Source organism: Myotis davidii, unplaced genomic scaffold (genome assembly GCF_000327345.1).
Source record: "Myotis davidii unplaced genomic scaffold, ASM32734v1 scaffold115, whole genome shotgun sequence".
Taxonomy (NCBI): domain Eukaryota; kingdom Metazoa; phylum Chordata; class Mammalia; order Chiroptera; family Vespertilionidae; genus Myotis; species Myotis davidii.
In genome coordinates, this window is record NW_006291010.1 from 2485579 (window position 1) to 2506878 (window position 21300).

Genomic DNA, 21300 nt, shown 5'->3' on the forward strand with positions numbered 1-21300 from the left:
TTGGCCAAATTTGAGTAGAAATTATGGAACTAATGATATGAATTATTTGCTAATGATCACCAAATCCATAAAGGCAGATAAGCAATCCAATATCTTTTCAGTTCTTTCCTCATCAGGTATGTCTTCCTTCTGGATGCTTCTGCTTATTAATTTCAAGAATTTTTGTTTTATAGTCACGAGTGTATCCCCAATGGCTTTATCCTGTGGGTTTTCTGGTGAATTAAAAGCTTAGAACTCTTTGAGGGAAAAGCACTCACAGCTGGTCGACTAGATCGGGTAATGTCCCTGGATTCTTCTGGCTTCACCTTGGAAGGCTCATGGGGGAGCACAGGTGATCCTTCCGACTTGCTGTTGGCTAGAGGAAAACACAGAGGGCCAAGAAAGGTAATGACCGTCAGAAAGTGCTGGCTCAAGTTCAGGAGTTCTGTGTGAGTCATCCTTTAGGATTACTCAGCTGACCCATTTGCTAAGGCACATCCTCAAGCAAATCCATGAAAAAAGAGTAAATGCTTAGGCAAACTAAATCAAGCAAACACACTAGTGGAAGTTCACTAGTAATAATAAGAGAAACTAGTGTGCACGACCACCACTACCATTTACTGAGCATTAATTGTGTGTCAAGCCTAGTGCTAAGTGCTTTCTATGACAATCCTTGCTCCAACCCAATCATGTGGCACATTTTCCTATTTTACAATTGAATAGGCTTAGAGATATAACACACCGGCCTAAGGTCACATTGAAATTATGAACAGAGCTGAGATGCTGTCTGATTTCTCAAAGTCCTAGTCTTAAGATTCAATGTTTCCTTTCTTCTTTTACCACTTACCCATGAGGACAAGTTATTTTGATGGAATTTTGTGGAGAAAAATATTAGAAACCCATTTTATTTGGTGGAATAGTTTTTAAGTGGGTGTGTGGAGAGAGTTGTCTGGGTCCTTGAGGGGAGAAAGAATGAGGTGGGGGCAGGAAGGGGAGTGTTGATGATAAAAGAGAGGGACCCTAGAATAGAGATGCCGAGCATGGGTGGGGGAGGGCTCCCTGACAGCTACAGAGTGAAGAGCATCCCTTCCGTTTATGAGCTTATAGGTGGAGAAGAAGTAATCTAGGTTTTTTTCTAGGTCAGGACCAGAGATACAAGAGTGCTTTCGATCCAGAAGAACTAGGAGCCAAAGGAAAGAAGGTAAGAATTAAACATGAACCAGGTCAGAGAATTTTCTTTAGCATTTACTCCTACTATGGATATTAAGTTATCAATAGAAAAAGGTAAGGGAACTCTCAATTAAGTACATTTATATTTGGATCAAGGCAACACAAGTATACATAGCTGTGGCTATGCCATTGACATTAGAAGAATGCATACAAGGGCAACCATAGGCCAGTCTATAACCCAGTTCAGAGATAGGATTATCACATTTCAAAATGGACATGTAGTGACTTTATTTATTTAAAACCTTGAAAATATTTAGAATGTAAATAATGATTGTATCTAGTGAAAAGGCTAAGAAAATTGTGCTAATATTTATCAAATTTCACTTTAAAAAGTCTTGGTCTTTCTTACTTGGAAGCAAAATTATCTTCTGAAGAAGGTTATTCAGAAAGAGTAAATTTAGATTAGCTAGAAACAATGTGCTGTTGTGTATAATTAGCTGGACATACTAATGTCTTTCACAAGCTTCCACATTAATGAAAACTGAACAATGATGAATGACTTGAATTAAATGGTCAGAGGCTAATTTTTACCTCTCCAACAGGAATAATCAGAAGAGTTAAATATGTATTTTGAGTTAAAATTTTATTTCTTCTCAAATATATATATACTAGAGGCCCGATGCATGAAATTCGTGCAAGGGGGTCAGGCCTCGCAGCCCTGGCTTCAACCGGAAGGTTGCAGAAAGGACATCCAGGAGGACATCCAGAAGGTTGTTCAGCTGTCTGGTCTCATTAGCATATTATGCTTTTATTATTATAGATCTAGTCTACATTAGTCTTTATTGAATTTCACTTTGAAAAATAACTAGTATTATGAACTATGTTCAGAATACAAAAAGGGACTACTGGCACAAGGGGAAGAGAATACTTGGGGGTACAGGAAACTCAAAGCAGGAAATCAAATGAAAATGAAAATTCAGTGACTGGTAAGTGATTATATTTTCAAATAATACCAATATTCTGTGATCTCCCTGCAAAACATTGGTACCTGTGATTAGAAAGGGTTTAGTCCACACCAGACATCACATAATTGGGGATGGTGTCCCGCTCCTCTAAGGATATTGAGGCTGAGAGCAGTTAAGCAGCTCTTCAGAACCACACAATGGTGGCCACGCCAGGAGCATGTGTCACAGAAGTCAGGAAGTAGCCCGACTCCCCGCCCATGGCTCTCCTCTCCAGGCCATGTTGTCAGGGAGAGGCAAGGGAAAGCTTTACCTCGAACCCTGGTCCGTTCACTGGACCCTGCTTGCGATCCGGGCTGCGAGCCGCCCTGGGAGCTAGGCTGGGAGCTGGGGGTGCTGGAGCTGGACGAACTGCCACTGCTGGTCCTCTGCAAGGGGCTCTCCAAGATGGGCTCGGTTCTCCGCAGGTCGGGGTTGCTGCAAGGACGGCAGAGCGCAGTGACTACCCTCTCAAGACCTTGCCCTTGGTAGACACAAGCATAGACCAGTCCCATCTCAGTGCGGAGGGATAAAGAATGCTTAGGTGACCTTGAACTAAAGGGGTCCGTGATAGCCACACCATCCTCTGTGGAACTTCTGGCCAGATCACTATCTGGATGGGATGAACTCTTTTATTTATTCATTTTTTTTGAGTGTGTAAAAATGTAACTTATGTAACTTTTTTTTTGCGGGGGCTGCGGGGGGCGGGGAGATGATGAACTCTTGACCCAACTTTTGGGTCATCACACTACGAGTTTTAGCTGTGAAATGATCAATCTTCAAAAGAGGCTTTCTTTTAAACCACTTACCCTGTGCTCATTGTAAAACACTTGAAGAATATTAAAAGATAAAAATAAGGAAGCAGCACATGCAATCTCTGAATCAAGAGATATTCAATTCTATTTTACTATTTGGTGTATCATCTTTCAGTCTTTTTTTTATGTATAGAAGCATACTGTATATTCAGTTTTGCAGCTTGCTTCTCCCCTCCGCCCCCCCCACCCTTAACACATATGAGTAGCTTTTTATGCTCCTACAAACAATAATGGCTGCATAATAGTCCAGGAAACAGAGGCATTAGTTTCAGCATTCCTCTATTGTCAGACATTATCATGCTTCCATTACATTGCTGTGACACATAACACTAAAATGGCTATCTACATGCACAAAAATATCCAATCACACTTCCCTTCCCTGGAATTGCAATTCTTAGGAGAAAGGGCATGAACCGGTGTATGTGTGTGTGCACATTTGTATGTGAATGTACAAAAACATGTTAATGGAGATTCAGTGACTGGTAAGTGACTGCATTTCATTGTGAAGCTACTCACAACACAGTGTTAATGGAAAGGTATTAGAAGTTTCCGCTGCAGTGTATGGGATGGTCCATCGCACCGAATTCTTACCACATGTTTTTATGAGCAGTTTGGTAATTTGTAAAACATTTTGTACCTTGTTGTTTTAATGCAGTTTAAGATACGACTACTGAGATACATTAAGTTTTACTCACATTTGTTTGCCATTTATAATTCCTCTTCAGCAAATCACTTAATCAAGCTCTTTGCTTGTATAGCTAGTGGTGTATTTATATTTTTTAACTTCTTGGAGGAAGTCTTTATATACATTGGCTGTTATCAAAGGGAGGTGTGTTTTCAAAATAATCAAATGCTAATTCAAGAAGAAATTAGTTTGTTGGCAGGCTACTAGCTCTACCTTTTATAAAATCTTCCTGTATTACTTGTCTTCTTGTCTTTCCTGCTTCCTAAATTGTAGTATTTATGCACTCACTCCGTTCGTCTATACCAGGCACTGGGCCAGGTGTTTGCGATACGTAGTGAACAAGACACAGCCATGTCTTGTGCCAGCTTAGGCCGACACACAGACACACTTGCCTGTAGTGAGCACAGGGGGACATGGGAGCACAGGGCAGGGCCTTCTAGGCCACTTCCGGTGATCATGGAAACTATACCAGGAAAAGAGACATCTCAGCAGTAGTGGTGGGAGGCAACTGCTGAGATTTTTATGACTTTGTTATAAAAATAGCAGTATTTTCAAGGTTTCTACGAAGCTCTTCCTTTGTCATTTTTACCTCACAGACTTTTCATTTTTTTTTAACATAATGCTGGGCATAGATAATGTAGTGACTTGTGACTCAAAGCTCCAATGTTTGCCATCCCACTGCTAAGAGGAGTCCCCCTTCATGTTTCCAATGTCTTCAGTTCCCCAACAACTTTTTACACCTTTGCTAATGGAGTCACCATAGTGCTGATTTTAGTGCAGTGAGATATCATATGAAAATGTAATTTATGCTCTCATTTTGCTCTGCCCATTTCAAGATCAATTGCATACCAGGAACTCTGTACCGTGTTGCCTGTCAGATGTTTCACCCATAAATATGAAAAGAATATGTGCCCTCCCTTTAACACACTTGAGGATTAGTCTACCAAAAACCGGGCCATGGAATGACACCTATATAGCAGCAACTAAACCAGATATCTTTTTAAAAACACAGGAACCTTACTCTGTGGTAATGTATCTGCCAAAAACATTTTGATTGAGTTATAAAAATTCTTAAAAATTGGGTTATTGGAAAACATTGCTGGTGGCTTTAGAAAATATTATATATAAAAACAAATATATCATCATAATTTATTAATTTTGATCATATAAATGTAAAATATATGACAAAGTTATTTTAGGTTATTATAGTAAAGGGGTTGTTAAATTGGCATAACAGTAATATCGACTACTGAAGTGAGTATTGGTAAACTTCAGGAAATCTTTAAAATTTCTCGATATTTTCATGACACTCCTTTGTATAGTAACTATTTTTACGAAAATTGTTAGCATCTAATTAACTAAAATAGATTTGGATCCATACTGGAAATACCCTTGACTTAGAGAATACCTGTAATGATCAATGTATAATATTTCTGAAATATATCAAATTTTTCATAAAGAATACAATGTCATCTTCTTTGATTCCCAAAAAATGAATTCTTCCCATTGTCCTCTTTTACTAAACAGCAGTGATGAGGAATTATTTATGTATTATTAATAAATTCCCAAAATATTTTTTTCTAAAAATTGTGTTGCTAACCAACTGTATTGCAGAAGGAAGGTGATGGACATACAAAGGTGTCTTGGTAGTTGCTGCTCACATTTTGTGGAATGGTAAGGTAGTGTCCTCTGTATTAAAAGAAAATCGACTGAGAAGTGTGGCTATGAGCTCTGACTTTTCCCCTGGTGGCTGTGGTGTGGTAGTAGGATCCAGCTATTAGCTCTCATGTAGCACTCCTTTGATCATGTAACCAAAACCTTTCGATTAAGCACCTACTTTGTGAGACTCATTAGCTCGGTATGAGGGATGGAGGAGAGAGAGCACAGGGCACAGGGCAGTCCAGTTACAACCCAATCCTAGGGATGAGTGTGTGCCCTGGAAATAATAAAACAAGGCAAAACTCTGCACGCTGTGTGTAAAAGTCTGTAAATAGTATTGGAGTTTGGAGAACAATGAATGTGGTCTAGAGCAGGCAAAGTGGTGTCAGGGAAGAGACAGGCTTTGGGCCTTGGAGGGGCGGGCAGGAAGGCTAGGGGAACAGCCTGAACAAAGACACAGGGGCTGGGGTTTTCCTAGGGCTTATTGGTGTGGAGAGGACACCACTTTGGTGGAGCCCCCAAGTCTGTGTTAAGAAACCCTGGGACAGTGCAGCCATGGCCTACAGAGCCTGGCGGAGAACATGGGTCTCCCAGGGTAGGCTAATGAATGACTGGCCAGGAGAGAGGCAGGCTGACCAGGTAGGATGCTGCTGTCACATGTGATAATAAGGCATGAGCCGGGCTGTCCTAGGATAAAAGAGGGGCATGGATATTAGCAGAACCAGCTGGGATGAGCGAGCATCTCTGATGGGACTCAGCCTTTTTCTTTGTGAAGCTAATTGGTTCCCATGGGCATTAAATCCGTGACCTGGGCCTCATTAGCACAAGTCCTCCCCACAGCAGCGAGCCTGCATGGGTGATCTTAACAGAGTTGCTATTTTTGCCACTGAAGACCGAAAAAAGTATTTTGTTTCTATGTAACCACACAGAAATAGGAAAAACTTTAAAATGCCTTTTCTGACTTAGTTTTGTGTGAAGTATGAGTATTTTGAGAAAAAAAAAGTCATATTGTTCACATTTTTCTCTTCCTTATTTTGTAGCAATAAGTGGTCTGGCCTTGGGGCTAAGGGGTCTGAGATAAATGCTCTTAGAGGAGATCAATTTCAGAAGAATTCCATTTCTCCTGTTCACATATTAACTGAACCTACTCAGATTCAAATGTGTAAACACTTGAAAACATCCATATAGCTTTCTTTAAATGCTAACTTTTAGTTCAGATATTTGCCATCCCACAGACAATGCTGCTTTGTTTATGAAACATACAGCAAAATGAAAAATGTGGCAATTGTTCCATTTACTTAAATCATATAAAAAGTCAAAACATAAAATTAGGATTACAAAGTAATTTCTTGGCCCAAACTCATGGGCCAAGTCTATAATTAACTGGCTGGCTGCCAAAATTCACTTTACTTTGTTCTTTGATGACACAGCCAACGGGGATAAAGGAGTCATAAGAAGACAGGTTTGGGATGGGACAGAGAATTATTTTTTGAAATTAAGCATTTAGTTACTGCGTTTTGACTGGGAGTTTCAGGCTTAATTTAAATCTTTTCATATTCAGACTGTACTGGTCTGATCAAAGTTTAATTTGCTTTAAGGGAACACATGAATCAAAGCTAAATATTCAAGTCCCTGGAATTTTTAAAAAATATTTTTTTAAATGAGCAAATCAAATCTTGATTTAAACTTAACTCATCACCTTGACAACATAAGGCATTTGGGAGTCCACAGGGCATCTGAGAACTTCCCTTTGAACTAGCAGCCTGAGCAAGGCCCAGCCACACACCCTGAAGGACGGGCAGGGAACAGGGGAGGGGTCATGGTGTTTTCACCCAGATTTTAGCCCTCCAGGAAGGAAATAGTTAAAAGCACATGATGATACTAGTTCCAGCTCAAGTAGGGACATTTTGGGGGTATACGTGGGCCCCATGGGACAAAGCTTTTAAATGGTAGTGAAATATCACCAGATGAGGATCAATAACCATAAGATGAAGATGAGCTGTTAACAGACTCACTAAATCATACAGCGAGAAAGGTGGAGGCAAAACGGTGCCCTGTCAATCCACAGGTTATGAGACCCCTTCTCCTGGGAAAACGAGGCAGCAACGACAGCTGCGTTCACTACTGGAAGATTCGCACGGCATGGTGCTTGAGTGAGGACTTGGGTGCAACACTACCAGCTTTCAAATGTTGGCTCTATCGCTTACTAATTTTGTCAGCTTGGGTAATTTAGTTCTGTTCATCTCAGTTTCTGCATCTATAAAATGGAGTTGATTATAGTCACCACTTCAAAGAGCTGTCATGTGGTTTAAATTAGTTAACATCTCTCATGCACATGGACACTGAACAGAACTCTGCAGAGATAGGTGTTCCAGAGTGTTTAATGAATAAGGAAATAAATATATTAAATTGCCCCAAACCAAGGAGAAGGCAAGGATCCACAGGGGTGGCCCAATAACATTTTCTTGACTGACACCAGCACAGATGTACCTGCTCCAAAAGGTATCTATTTAAAAACCTGTGTCCAATAGGGCTCTTGGATTTGGAGTGGCACGTGCAGACAGTGGGAGAGTGACAATAACAGGCAAGTTTTTCTGGGATAAGGAAGGCTATTGAAACAGTAAAATTCTGATTTTCCCCTCATGTTACAGGTACACGCTTGCACATGCCAATTTAACTCAAGAGCCTTCTATTCGGGATGCTAAGTAGTTTATTGATTAAAACATATGACTATATAATGTCTTGCACCTAGTAACTGGAGTTCCTCAGTACTGGATTTAGGAAGGGAAAACTGCACTTCTTAAGCATTAGGTTCTGCCTTTTTTTTCCTTCACTGTTTAGCACAAGAGTGGCTTATTTCCAATCACTTTATAACATGCACAGGTAGGACTGCTCTCCTGTTGGCTCTTCCCCAACTGGTGACTTGGGGACTCAGAAAAAGAATTTTGCCCCTAATAATACCTGTAGCACGAAAGAGCAGCAGGCATATTATATCCTCTGACCCATGGGCCCATGAGTCAGGCAGCCTTGGTTGAGTCCCTGGGTCCCAAGGCAACACACAGCCTGGCATTTAGCGGATCCTCAATAAACATTTGCTAAATTTAGCCAACGAAATAAAAATATTGATAACAAAACATCCTGAACCTGTCCCTTATTACATGTGTAATCTTTCTGGGGAACCATTCTACATGTGCTAATTTTCTAGTCTCCCTTCAGAGCCATTTCCAGGAAAAGGCTAGGAGGACAAAAAGGAATATTGACCAAGGACAAGAAGTGTAGCTTTAGCAGCATGGTAGAAGATGAATTATTTAAAAGCTACCTTTCTAATGGCTTTGTGGGTGGGCCGCGGTCTGACAACTGCTACAAAAAGAACTCTGAAGACCTCATTCAGGCCATCAGAAAGTAGGAGAGTCTCTGTATTACAGTAATGCCCTCCGTGAATCGCATCTCCCAGTGTCCATGCACGTGTACTCCTTTATGCAGTAGCTCAAGGCTTGACCATGTGACCTGTGGAGGCCAATGGGTCATCAGCAAGATGATGCAGGAAAAGTCGTGAAAAGCACTTGTGCACTGGACACAGTAAAGAAACCCAGAATGAAGGACCACATGGAGGTGTAGCTGACAACCATCAGCTCAGTGCTGCTGCTAGAGTGAGCTCAAGTGAGACCAACAGAACTTCTTTGCAAACCCATAGAATCGTGAGAAATAATAAATTGTTATTATTTCAGGCCCCCAAGCTCTAGGGTGCTTTGTTATGCAACAAAGATGAACTAAAGCTATCTCTATCACAATAAAGAAAACACATCCTCAAGTTTTTAAAAATGCAGCGTCATCCCGAGTTGCAAAGTCTGATTCAGACCTTAAATACCTTAAATGCTGGTCACTTGGAGACACGTGACAGCTAGAAGAAGGTGCGTTTGTAGGACTGTTCCAGGTGGCAAAGGTGGGGATTTTCCATCCTCCCTGTCCTCCATAAACCCTCTGACTTTCAATGTAGGTAAGTGATCTTTACCTCTTAGCTCACTCCTTTCCTACCTCCTCTGTAAGCGGAAAAATGTCAGCTGTCTCACAAAGCCTGCATTCTTTGCACAAAGTACAATATTTAAGTGGTTCCGAGGGAAAAGCTCATGTTTTGCAAGCCACTGACCATCAAATATCAACCGTCTTAGGCCCTGACATTATTAAAATAACACTTCAGGGGAACAAAGAGCTGCTTTTAATTTGACTATATGACAATAGTTCCCTTTCTTTTTGACTGATAGAAGGAAAAATACTTAAAGTTGAAATGATGCTTGATTTACAGCAACTAAAATTCTAAGCAACTGATCAGTGAACACAGCCTCAGGGCAGAGTTCAAAGGAGAAGTAGCAGTGGTTAAGTGGGGCTTCGAGCTGCTTGGAGGGGTGACTGAGGAAGTTCAGGGGGCTCTCTGGTCACAGAGTAGCCCAGTGTTCCTTAGCACTGCTTACAGCAACACTCGCTCAGCATGGATCTGACAAATCACTGGACAAAAATGGCTCATTCAGAGCTTCCGGCTATTGGTAGCCACTCAGAGTGGATTAGCTTCTTTGCCCTAAAGGGATTCCTGTTCTTAGTACAGTTCCATCTTATTTTGGACTGACCCCTTCCTAAGGCTCTTCATGTGAAGAGGACGATTAAAGCTTTAGGATCAAAAGCATTCCATATTTTCAAGATCTATGCAAATAGTCATAACCTTCATGCCTACTCTCCCTCACTAGCAAGGGAGAGAGTCCTTCTCTTATTATGAACACAATAAAGAAGAACAAAACAGGCTGTCCAAGCTCATCCTTTTTATAGTCTCAGCAGAGGCCTTTTGCTATTTCAGTTGGTTCTAAAAAGGGGAGTTTTCATCATGAAAACTCTGAGGGAAGCTTGAGGAGCTGTAGCAGCCAACAGCATCTGTTCCCACAGAAAATCTGCCCCGATACTGTAACGATGCTGTTTACTTTCCAGCTTCTCTCAAGATCTCTGCACCAACCGGTAGGTGGATGCAACTTCCTGTCTGCAGGATTGTACATGGTTGATGGAAAATTCTCGGAGAGAAATGCGGTCACAGCTCTTATGCTGAGTTCAGAAGAAAGGGGAATCCTGAACCAGGGAGAATCAGAGCCCCAGTGGAAGCCTGACCGCATTTCAGTGGCCCTCCTTAATCCAACAGGGGAATTCATCCTATGGGCTGGTCCCTGTGTCATTTGCCAAATGCAGCTGGTCCCCAATGCATTTCTTTGGCAATTACTTTCCAATGTCTCAGTGGTCCTCAGGGCACATTTCTGGACCTGATGCTAAGAATCCCCTCAAACCAGGCCATTTTCTTCTGTTGATTCCATAAATGGTCTCTCAAGGGACGGTTTGTGAGACTACAACCAGGCTTATCCTTGCAATTTTACTCCACAATTTTTAAAACTGTCAGGGAAGATACACCTGATTGGCTTCTGGGTTGCCTCATTCATTCATTGATTCATTCATTGATTCATTCGCTCATTCATTCATGAACCCCCCCTGCACACCGATGTCTGGGAAAAGCTGCTGAAGAAATAGAAGGCCTATGCTCTGTCCCACCAAAGAGTACAGTCCAGACGGCCAGTCAATATGCCTCTGACATGAAAAAGAACAAAGACATTTTTTAGGAGAGCAATAATGATGACGACGGTGGGGGCTTCTTCCTTCACCTGAACTGTCTTTCCCCTTTACCTTGCTCTGATGGGCTGAGATCCTAGTCTGGGTCCAAGAGCACTACCATTTCCAGGAGAATTCTTTCTGGCTAACGCTGGGGATATCGAAGTTGTTCTTTGAGGCACCTGAAAGAAAAGCAGAATTCAGAAGTATTTTCCATAAAATAGCTTCCATAAGTGATTGCCTGAAAAAAAGATTTGCCAGGAGTTACAGCAATGATCAGAAACAGGGAAGAAACATCTTTCATTTCTGAAAGAACGATTGAACTCCCTACATAAAATCAAACAAAATGCATTGAGGCATATTCAGCAACCATTAAGGAATGTGGTCCTGAATTTTAAAAACAAATTTAAAAAACAGATCATGCTCATTATTTTCATTCATTGAGTTCCCTTTTTTGTGTGCAAGCCTGGTGGATGCCAGAAATTTCTTTAGGGTACCATGAACTCACCTGATCACTGGAAATTGCATCAGTTAAGAACCATCCAGATAAATTGAGTTTCATTTTAGGCTCACAACACAACTGATAAACAGTAAGGGAATTATGAAATCTGGTGAGAAACTAGGGTATCAGGCTAGAACTTGGGACAAAAGCCACATGTCAGTGAGCTCAGGGAAACTATTGCAATAGATCTTGCATGTTTCCACTTCCTCATCAACTCACAATTACTAATGAATAATAACACCCCAAACACAGCTTTGAAAAGTCAATCTGCAAATATAATAGAAAACAGGATTAACACTGAAAATATGGGTCGGGTCTTCAAAAAGACTGAGTACCAATCACACAGTACCGAGGTACACTAGGAAAATGTATGTATCATTAGTTAACCTGCCAAGGGCCTAAGGTAGAATTCAAGAATGCCTTTGTTTATGAAACATTTTTAATGAAATCAAGTATGGTAACTGTATTTAAGGAGTCCAACATGAGAGGAGAGTAGAGAGAAAACTTACATTATGAAAGTGGCCAGGAAATGAAAATATTGATGTCCCGTTACAGCTAATTGGGTTCAACATTCATCAGGTACTTCAGTTTTTCTTCATTTTTTTGGAGGAGGGGAGGGTCTCTTTTAGTGTTTTGTATTAGATATTTTAAAAATGTGCCCTATTTTAAGATTATCAATAAATTAAACGATATTCACATTAATAGAAATTTTGTTGGTTATTAGAATATATTTTAAGATAAAGACCCAGAAAGACGAGTCAGTGACATGAAGCAAAATGACCAAATTAGTGCTCTCACCTACTCAAATTAAATATCACTTTTACTGTCTTCCTTTCTCATTTTGTAAGCTTAAATAGTTGTAGAGAAGAAAGAGTCTAATGAACAATTAAAACCTGAAATGTTAGTATTGATCTAAATTTTTCTCCCAGAGTTTACAAACGTGTGCCTGCATGCTTTTACAGCGTGGACCGATAACCTCCATTCAAGTTTCCCTAGATCTTGTGTCTGCTCCTCCGTCCATCTGTTTTCCATATTGAGCTTGGCTGCCACAAGAACCTTTTTTAACGACATCTCTGCTTCCACAAGAGGAGAACAGCACTACGAATTTTCAAAACAATGGATATCCTCTTACAATATCCTTTTGAGGAAAATGTCTGGTAATCATGTGGTATTATCTATTTTTATTATTGTTATATTTTTTTTCTGGAATCAACAGTAGCACTGGTCACTGGACATTGTGCAACATCCCATTTGTCATAGCTCTGATGCTGAGTTCAGAAGAAAGGGGAATCCTGAACCAGGGAGACTCTGATGCAAAAATTTCTCCACTATTTTTAAATACTTCCAGCTTCTCTGCAGTGAGATGCATGGTCACATGGGCAATTTTTGGAATGAGTAATAACTTTTGTAGGCAAGAACAAAACAAAAGAAACCAAACCCAGGACTGTGCAGTGTGGGGTGAGGGTCATTTTACCCTAGAGTTTTATCCTCACTAATAAGTTACACTTGGAATTAAATGATGACCTGGCCGACAAGAAGCTTTCCATAAATGGGACTAAATGAAAATATTACAGGAGCAATAATATTTTCTGAACACCTGCACTCTGGTTTCACTTTGTATTGTTAAAAATAGGAATACATGAATTTTCTATTTTTTATCTGTAAGTTTTGAATTTGTCTAAATATAGATTCAGTCACCAATAAAAATATCCATTATTCTTTTCTTAATGTGAATAGTAAAACAGTAGTTTGAAATGTTTGGGGTTGAGAGTTCTAACTCTGGAGAGAGGATATATACTTCCAAGTCATCTGATCAACCTGAGCCTCTGTCTCTTAAGGGAAAACAGAGGTCAGAAATGATAAATGACAATCCAATTCATAGTGTGGGAATCAAGAGGGACCAAAACAGACATGACAAGGACAGTGCTTTGGCATAACGTCCATTACTATGAAAGGTCTGGAACAGGGGTAATCATCACCATCAACGATGATGACGATGTTGGTGATGGCAATGAGAACACCCCAGTGATGTTACCTTTGGTGGAATGTCTTCTTCCTGTCGTAACCAAGAGCTTCGGTCAAACTTCTCAATGCGAGTGGGGAGAGCAGGGTTTTCCGAGGTGGGATCCGAGTTCTGGCGCGGCATCTCAACGCGGTGCGAGGTCACGTTCAGAGCCTCCTGAAACCCGGAGAGGCCCTTGGTGGGCTGCTCGTGCACTGACTGGGAGGCGGTCAAGGCAGGTCCCTGGGATTTTACAGCTACCAGATGTGGGATCTAAGCATCAAACCAACATCAGAGCAGGATTATTAGGAGAAAGAACAGATCAGCTAGTAAGTACCTGACTTAGTGAAAGAGAAAATAAAGTTATAGGGCACAAGGATTGGTGTACATAAAGCCCATCACAGCTATCCACAGCACACTTTTAAGAGCTCTTCAAAATTTTCCACTTAGAGCTATCCGTAGGGCTCAACCATGGTTCCTGGCCAAAAGTTAAGTGATTTACTTGCTAAGAAGTAAGTGAAATAAGTGGGATGATACTAACATTAACAATTTTAAGTGAACATACATTGACCAGCAATATATTTATAAGTACTCCTCTTCCAATATTAGAAACAGCATTCTTGAAAACCCCTGACCTTGACTTTAGAGAGTGCTCTTGTGCTGTAAAACAAGAATTGCTCTGGAGAGTTTACTGCTTGGGAACTCACTAAGTCCACCATGAGGTTGACACAATTATTTTCCCCATTTTACATGTGAGAATGAAAGGTACAGAGAGGTTAAGTAACAGCCTAGATTTCACAGCTAATGGGTACCAGAGCCTGGACTGTATGTAATCCATACATCCCCCCGATGGTACACCCAACTGCTAGGCTCTCCTGCTTTGTGATGAACTGGCTCTTACCACCTATGATATTATACACATCTTAACTCCAGGACATTTCTTTTAGAGTTGTTTCACAATTTGGCATGTGGTGATATTTTTCATGCAGGAAAGACATGCAGTCTTTGGGTATTAATCTGGCTCTTTAAGACAAATCATTAAGATCTAGATTTCAGAGTATCTGTTGCTGTTAGCACTGCTCACACTTCTTTGTTAATGCCATGTAAGCTTGTCTCCCCCTCCCACATGAAGGCAAGCTCCCTGGAGAAAGGAGCCACGTCGACATTGTATCTCTGAGTCTAGCACTGTGCCTGGCATATGGAAGGAGTTCAATAAATCTTGGTTGAGGAAAGATCTAGAATGTTTTCTAAATTAAATTGTGTATCTGGTTTGGACAAGGGGCCTGTCACCTCCTCTTTGGTCTGAAATCTCAGTGCCTGGACTGCTGGGGGGCACTCCAGCCCCTTCCATAAGCCTAGCCCCCTTCTTCCTGCCCTGGGGGTCTTATCCTGGAGCAGTTATGCCCCAGCCTCTTCAGACCCCCTTTAAGCTGGAATTTGGAATGTTATTATAGTTCAGAGAAAATCCTCAAAGTCAAACTCAGCTGAATGTTATGCTTCCACCAGAATAAGGCTGTCACCAAATTTATAATAATATTGAATTTCATTAAATAATACTATTACAACAAAGTATACTTTAAAGATATGTAGCACCAAACCCAAACCTACTTAAAAGCATCAAAGAAATAACAACAATCAAAACTTCTGAAAAATGCTATCCAATTAGTTGTCATGGGGTATCTATATATTTTTAATATATTTTTATTGATTTCAGAGAGGAAGGGAGATGGAGAAAGAGATAGAAACATTAATGATGAGAGAGAATCATTGATTGACTGCCTCCTGCATGCCCCACACTGGGTATTGAGCCTGTAACCTCCTGTTGAGCTGTGCAGGCTGGGAGATATCTGTATTTTTATTTCCTAGTCACTTACATGAAGTTTCATAAAATTTTCCTCTACTCTCCCTTTTACAGAGTAAAAGTACCCTCAAAGGTCAAAGTTTGGGGTTTTAAAAGAGGGTCTGTGTGCTACAAGAGAAGTTCCTATAAAAATGCATCCTATGAAAGGTCAGGCATGGAAGAATTATATGCAAATTAAAACAACCAAGGGCAAGATATGCTCAGCTGGCTGGTACCAAAAAATCTTGGACCTCATATGCAAAAGGCAAACTGAAAAACAAGAATCCTTGATTTTAGCACTACTCTTTTAAACTGTCATCCAAATAGCATTACACCTTTCAAAGGTGACCTCAAAATATTTATGCACATGTTAATACAGGTGGATGCCTGGGAGGAACTGAAGACATTTGGGTGAAAGCAGCTGCATTACCTTTATTTTTCATGAAATTGTATACTTTATTTCACTTCATATCTTATTTTATTTTGCCATATATAATTTGAAAAGTCCTCTAAAATGCCCAGAAACTTCCTCTTTTTCTAAAAGTGGCATAATCTTTTTCCTTTTCTAGCTAGCTTAAAACGGTGGTTCTCAAACTCTACAGTGCATCAGATCACCTGCGGGCTTGTTAAACCACAGGCTGCCACACCCATTCCAGGTGTTGCTCAGCAGGTCTGAGATGGACCCGAGAATCTGCATTTCTACCAAGTTCTGGGGTAAGGCTGATGCTGCTGGTCCTGTGACCACACTTTTAGGAGACACACTGCTATCCACGCCCATCAAATTTTTCCAGTTTCCAAATCATACCCAAATCCCAAGGAACAAGAAGTAATATAATAGTTACCAAAGGTCCATTTGAATTTTATTTCGGTAATTAAAACTAAAAAAAAGATGTTTATTCTCACCTCACAGAAACTTCTACGGTTCTCCAGTGAGGCCAATTTACCAAGTAACTTTGCGGTGGGCTCAAAGGTAAAGAGGTGCTTTTTTCTTTCTCACCCCTTCCTCTACCCTTCAAATTTAGAGGGGTCTCTTAAATTGCAATAGGTTGTATGTGAAGGGCCAACATTTCACTGGCCCGGTGCCTGAATCCATGTCCCTGGATTTTCAGTAGATTTACCTGTCTCCCTATTGAAATGGCCAATGGAACAAAGGAGAGGATGTACCTGTGGATCAACTGGTCTGAGCATAGGGGGGGTCCGAGCAGGCTGAACCCCACTGATACTGAAGGACTCCGACCTTGGGGGCAGATTGGGGTCAGATATCCTGTTGGCAACCTTGTGAGGCATGGCAGGTGAACTCTGCCGGTTAAGCCTGGACCGTTCTTCTACCTAGAAACAAACGAACAAACAAAAAAAGAGAGAGCGAGAGAGATTCAATGGACAGATGGATAGAAGTTGAATTACTTCCTATGAAGGATTTTCTGTAGTCACTCGAATAGCCACTTTTCTGTCCCTCTGATCAATTCATTTTCGAGGAGCCACACTCTCCATGTCTGTTCTGCACCAAGAATTTGTGAAAAAGCTCTTTTCTGTTAGAATAAACACCATCACAAAAACATAGAACACTTAAGCCATCACCTTTCCCTTATTCGTTATCTGGTGCTATTTTAGTTAGCTGGGAATTTGGGACCTGCTTAAGAGTTCATCTTGCATTGACTGGGATATTATCTTGCTGATTGGTCACAAAGCCGAGGGGTCAGGGAGGGAGACGAAGGGAACTATGACGGGAGTTAAGATTGCTTGGGAAAACAGAAAATGGCTCTGACTGACTCATGGGATGGGGAGGGGAAGAATGGAATCAAGCAGAGCACACCCAGCCTCTATGTCTCCCCATTCCCTGCTGAGAGGCAAGAAGGTGTTCCAGGAGGCTCGATAAAGAGCATGGCCTGTCCGAATGAGACTACTTCTATCAAACATCCTAATACCAGTTCCAGATGGACAGAGGAGAAGCTGAGCAGTGTGTCCAGGAGCAGGCCCTTCTGATTATTTTGATACAAGGCCAGCCAACACTTGTCCCCTGATTCATTATATCTCATGTCTACTACCTGAATGAAAGAGAGAGATATGTGAGACAAAAGAAGAAAGTGTCTTCTCCCTCAAATAAGTTCATACGTGATGGAAAATTGGGGTACAATAAAGGTATGTTTCAATTTGCCTTACACAATAATAAAAAAAAATCTATTAGATGAACCTCTGCTTCAATCTCATGTTGCCAAGAAGACATAAAATACCAAAGTACCACAAAAAAGTCTTCTAATAAATAGCATCAGACAGTGTCAAGGTGCCAGACCATACCAAAAAAGAAATCTACTTCAAAGAATTTTATAGTTGAAGGGATTATCCATGAACATGGAGAACAAGATTAGGAGAGACTCATCAATTACACTATAAAAGCATTTTTTTTTCTTATTAAAAGAATCATTTTAACATAAAAACTAAAATAACTCTGGAGAGGCTTGAATCACCTCTGCAGAAATGCTATACTACTTATTATAGCATTATAGGGAAAAATAAAAAATAACTGTGGTCTCAGAAATAAAATTCTGTTCCAGGCAGGGCTATGTTGTCCATTGGGTACTATAGGAGTGATGTCTAAGGCCTCTGAGATGTATAAAAGCTCACAAATACAGAAGATCTGAAAAATTCATTGATTACGCAATTTCCAAAATTTTTTCAAAAGAAGTAAGAATATATTAAGAAACACATTATATCAATGTCAATTATTAAATTGCTTTGTATACTTGAAAACAATTTATAGCTTAGAATTTCTCACTTAGCAATAATGAGTACTTGCTGAATTTCAAAACAAAATTATAGAAGTAATTTTAAAAATGTTGACAGCAAGTATATATTTATTATGTCATATGGGTGCATTTTAATAATATTTTATATGATGTAGGGCTGTGGGCTCTATGAAGGTTTTAGAAGACCTTACTTAAGAGCTAATATGTGGTGAACTGAACACAATCTTATGGAAATTCCTATTTATTCCAACTGAACAAAACAGTTTGAATTTTTCGTCTTTACAGGCAATGCTGGAGAAAGAGACAAGTCAACAAATGACTTTTAAGTGCTCATTAGATACTCTGACCCTGCGCTTGCTGGGCACATAAAGAATTGAGCCATCTTTTCCTTTGGCAAAACCACATGGGCAGGGGGTTACTGAGTAGATTGGGGATATCTCTTGTGAGATACCTTTGAGGACAGGGAAGACTCATTCATATGAAATGCTAGAGATCAACCAAAGGACTTGTATGCATGCATATAAGACTAACCAATGGACACAGACAACAGGGGGTGAGGGCATGAGTGGGGGCCAATGGGGAGATAAGGACACACATGTAATACCTTAATCAATAAAGAAAAAAAAATAAAGATAAGGGCCTGAACTACTTTTCCAAGAGGTCCAATGATGCCAGAGAAAAATATTGATCCTCATATGAACAAGCACATAACTTAACAAAATGAGGCAAATCTTAAGCAGAGACAGGAAATGCACCTATTACTTGGGAAGGTGGGGACAGGATATGAGAGATGTGTATACTGCTCATGTGAAATCCCAACCAGACACACGTATTCTGTTGTCTGTTGTACAATGGGCTTGGAAACAAAATATAAATATATTAATATTATATTTAATTTGCATTTGTACAGTGCCTGTAGTTTCAATGGCACACTCATATGACTGCCCTCCCTCCTGCAAGGTAGGCAGCCTAGATGGGGCGCTGCGACTCAAGAAGGCTTCAAGACCTGTCCCAGGTCACACAGCAAGGAAGCACAAGAACTTGCACTCAAACTCCTTACTGCTTCCTTCTAGGTCTCCCTCAAGCGAAATCATAAGAAAGATAAGCAGAGACTGAGGAAAGGTAGGAGCAGAATTGCAAACTCTCGAAATGGCAATTTAGCAAGCTCATATATAAAATAACTCATATAAAGAAAACAACACATCAGTGTAGAATAGGGAAAACCAAATGGAGAAGGGAATTCTTATGAACAGGATTTCAAAGTCCAATGAGCTGATGAGACATAAAGAGACATTCTTGTTTCAGGCCAGTGTGGCTCAGTGGTTGAGTCTTGACCCAGGAGGTCATGGTTCAATTTCTGGTCAGGGCACATGCCCAGGTTGCAGGCTCAATCCCAGTTGGGGGTGTGCAGGAGGGAGCCAATCGATGTTTCTCATTGATGCTTCTTTCTATCCCTCTCCTTTCCTCTCTCTAAAAATCAATAAAAACATATTTCTTTTTAAAAAAGAGACATTCTGGCCAATTATTTGCCAAATAAAACCATGAACAGATGACTGGCAAACATCACAGAGAGAGAACATGAGTGTTAAAAAAATTAAAATACAATCTCATGTTGGTAGAGCATTCTGTCACTGCTGTGTGTTAGCGCAAAAAAAAAAAAGTGTGGTGGTGGGGTAGGGAGGCACACACAGTTACTGGCAGGTCCAAATAATCATATACAATGTTAAGGAAAGGAATCTGTTCCATTATAAGAAAAAGGAAACTTCATCACTTAAAAAGCGACAGTGAGAAAAAGAAAGAATTTCAAATTTTGCTGATGTTTAACAGAATATCACATTGATGTTTTCACAGAACAAATTTGACTCCCATTCCAAACCAGAAATAGCAAAGAATTTTAAAGGGGTGAGAATAATCCCCCTCCTTTTAATAGAGACATTAATATTTCCTTCTGGCTGAGATCTGAGAATCAAAGTAAATGTGACATTCAGGACAGATGGAAACTCAGCAAAAGGAGAGAGGAAAGAGCTCACAAAGGTTTGCAAATGATCAGGTATTTTCATTTGTTCTTACTGCATCCATCAAACTGATGAGAAAGGTAATGAGAAATGCGATGATGACTTAGGTTTCACAAGATGAAACAACAAAAAACACAGAGGAAGAAGCATTATCACAACATTACATTTCAAGGACAAAATGTGGATTTGGAATAAGGAAGAGAAGTAAGTGGGTGGAAAAGTAATCAAAGAAGGAAAAACCATCTTGATAGGAATGGAGTTGAGCTAGAAAACTAACTCTGGAACAGATTATAGAGGAGGCTGCCATGGGTAGAAGACAACTGGGTGGCGTCTTCAATGGCCCATGGGGCAAAAAGCCCAGATCCAGTATCATAGGAGACCATGGCATGGGCACAGCTACGGACTCCTTCCTGGTGAGGATATTTTCAAATTTATTTCCTGGCAGAGGATGATTTGAAAATGAAAATGGCACCTTTTATTCTACCTTCAAAAGAGAGCTTAACCCAGGTTCTTTTTATCAGTTGATAATTAATATAGCACGGAGCTTGAGATTCCGTCCATATCTAAAGTATTAAAATGTATGTTACCATTCGGCTACTTTGAGCCCCACCTATCTTCCTACTATAAGAAAAGAGATCTGTAAATAATGCTCTAAAAGAAAAGTTCGTATATTGCTCATGAGAAACATTAAAGGTTAACATGATAAGGATCCTCACTCATTTTTATTCCTATTTTTAAAAAATGGGTGTTAAAATAATGATGAATCAAACCAAGGCAGACAATTATTTGTTGTTATTTTTACACCAAGTTGCTCCAATCCCAAATTTAGCACTTGTCACTCATTTTATCATCTAAATGCTTCATCTTTCTTCTAAAATATGAACACCCACTTTAAAACTTGTGAACTGTTTCATGAATAGATTGATGGTTCGTTGAAAGCTGGATTACCACACCCGGAAGGATAGGACTAAATATGAATTCCCCAAAGAATGCTCTCACATGGCTAGAAGTGCATGAAGCCTAAAGGAAGAGCACCAGCTGCTAGGGCAGTCAGGGACCTTGGAAGATGTCAAGGTGGCCCAGACTTTTGAAGGCCAGGGAACCACACATCAGGAGTGCTTGATGACACGGCCATGTTGTTTGCGTACCCAACTGCTAATGTTCCTTTTACTGCCAGGAGCCTGGCCAGGAAGCACAGGGGAATCAGGAGCCCTAGAAAACTGCTTTGGTGACATCTGCAAAGATTTGTCT

At 40.3% G+C, this 21300-nt stretch overlaps 1 protein-coding gene across 8 annotated transcripts in view; it reads right to left on the reverse strand.

The window, feature by feature from the left end:
- The window catches only part of TNIK (TRAF2 and NCK interacting kinase), a 346282-nt gene that overhangs the window by 42022 nt on the left and 282960 nt on the right, over positions 1 to 21300 (reverse strand). For 4 of the 8 annotated variants that reach the window (XM_006764109.2, XM_006764108.2, XM_006764107.2 and 1 more), the window contains 5 exons: positions 16455 to 16619; positions 13484 to 13723; positions 11022 to 11128; positions 2425 to 2588; positions 258 to 355 (listed from right to left, as the gene is read on the reverse strand). In XM_006764109.2, the coding sequence (XP_006764172.1) occupies positions 258 to 355; positions 2425 to 2588; positions 11022 to 11128; positions 13484 to 13723; positions 16455 to 16619 (774 nt within the window). The remainder of the gene's footprint in view (positions 1 to 257; positions 356 to 2424; positions 2589 to 11021; positions 11129 to 13483; positions 13724 to 16454; positions 16620 to 21300) is intronic. The other 4 variants (XM_006764113.2, XM_006764112.2, XM_006764111.2 and 1 more) reach the window with 1 other exon arrangement.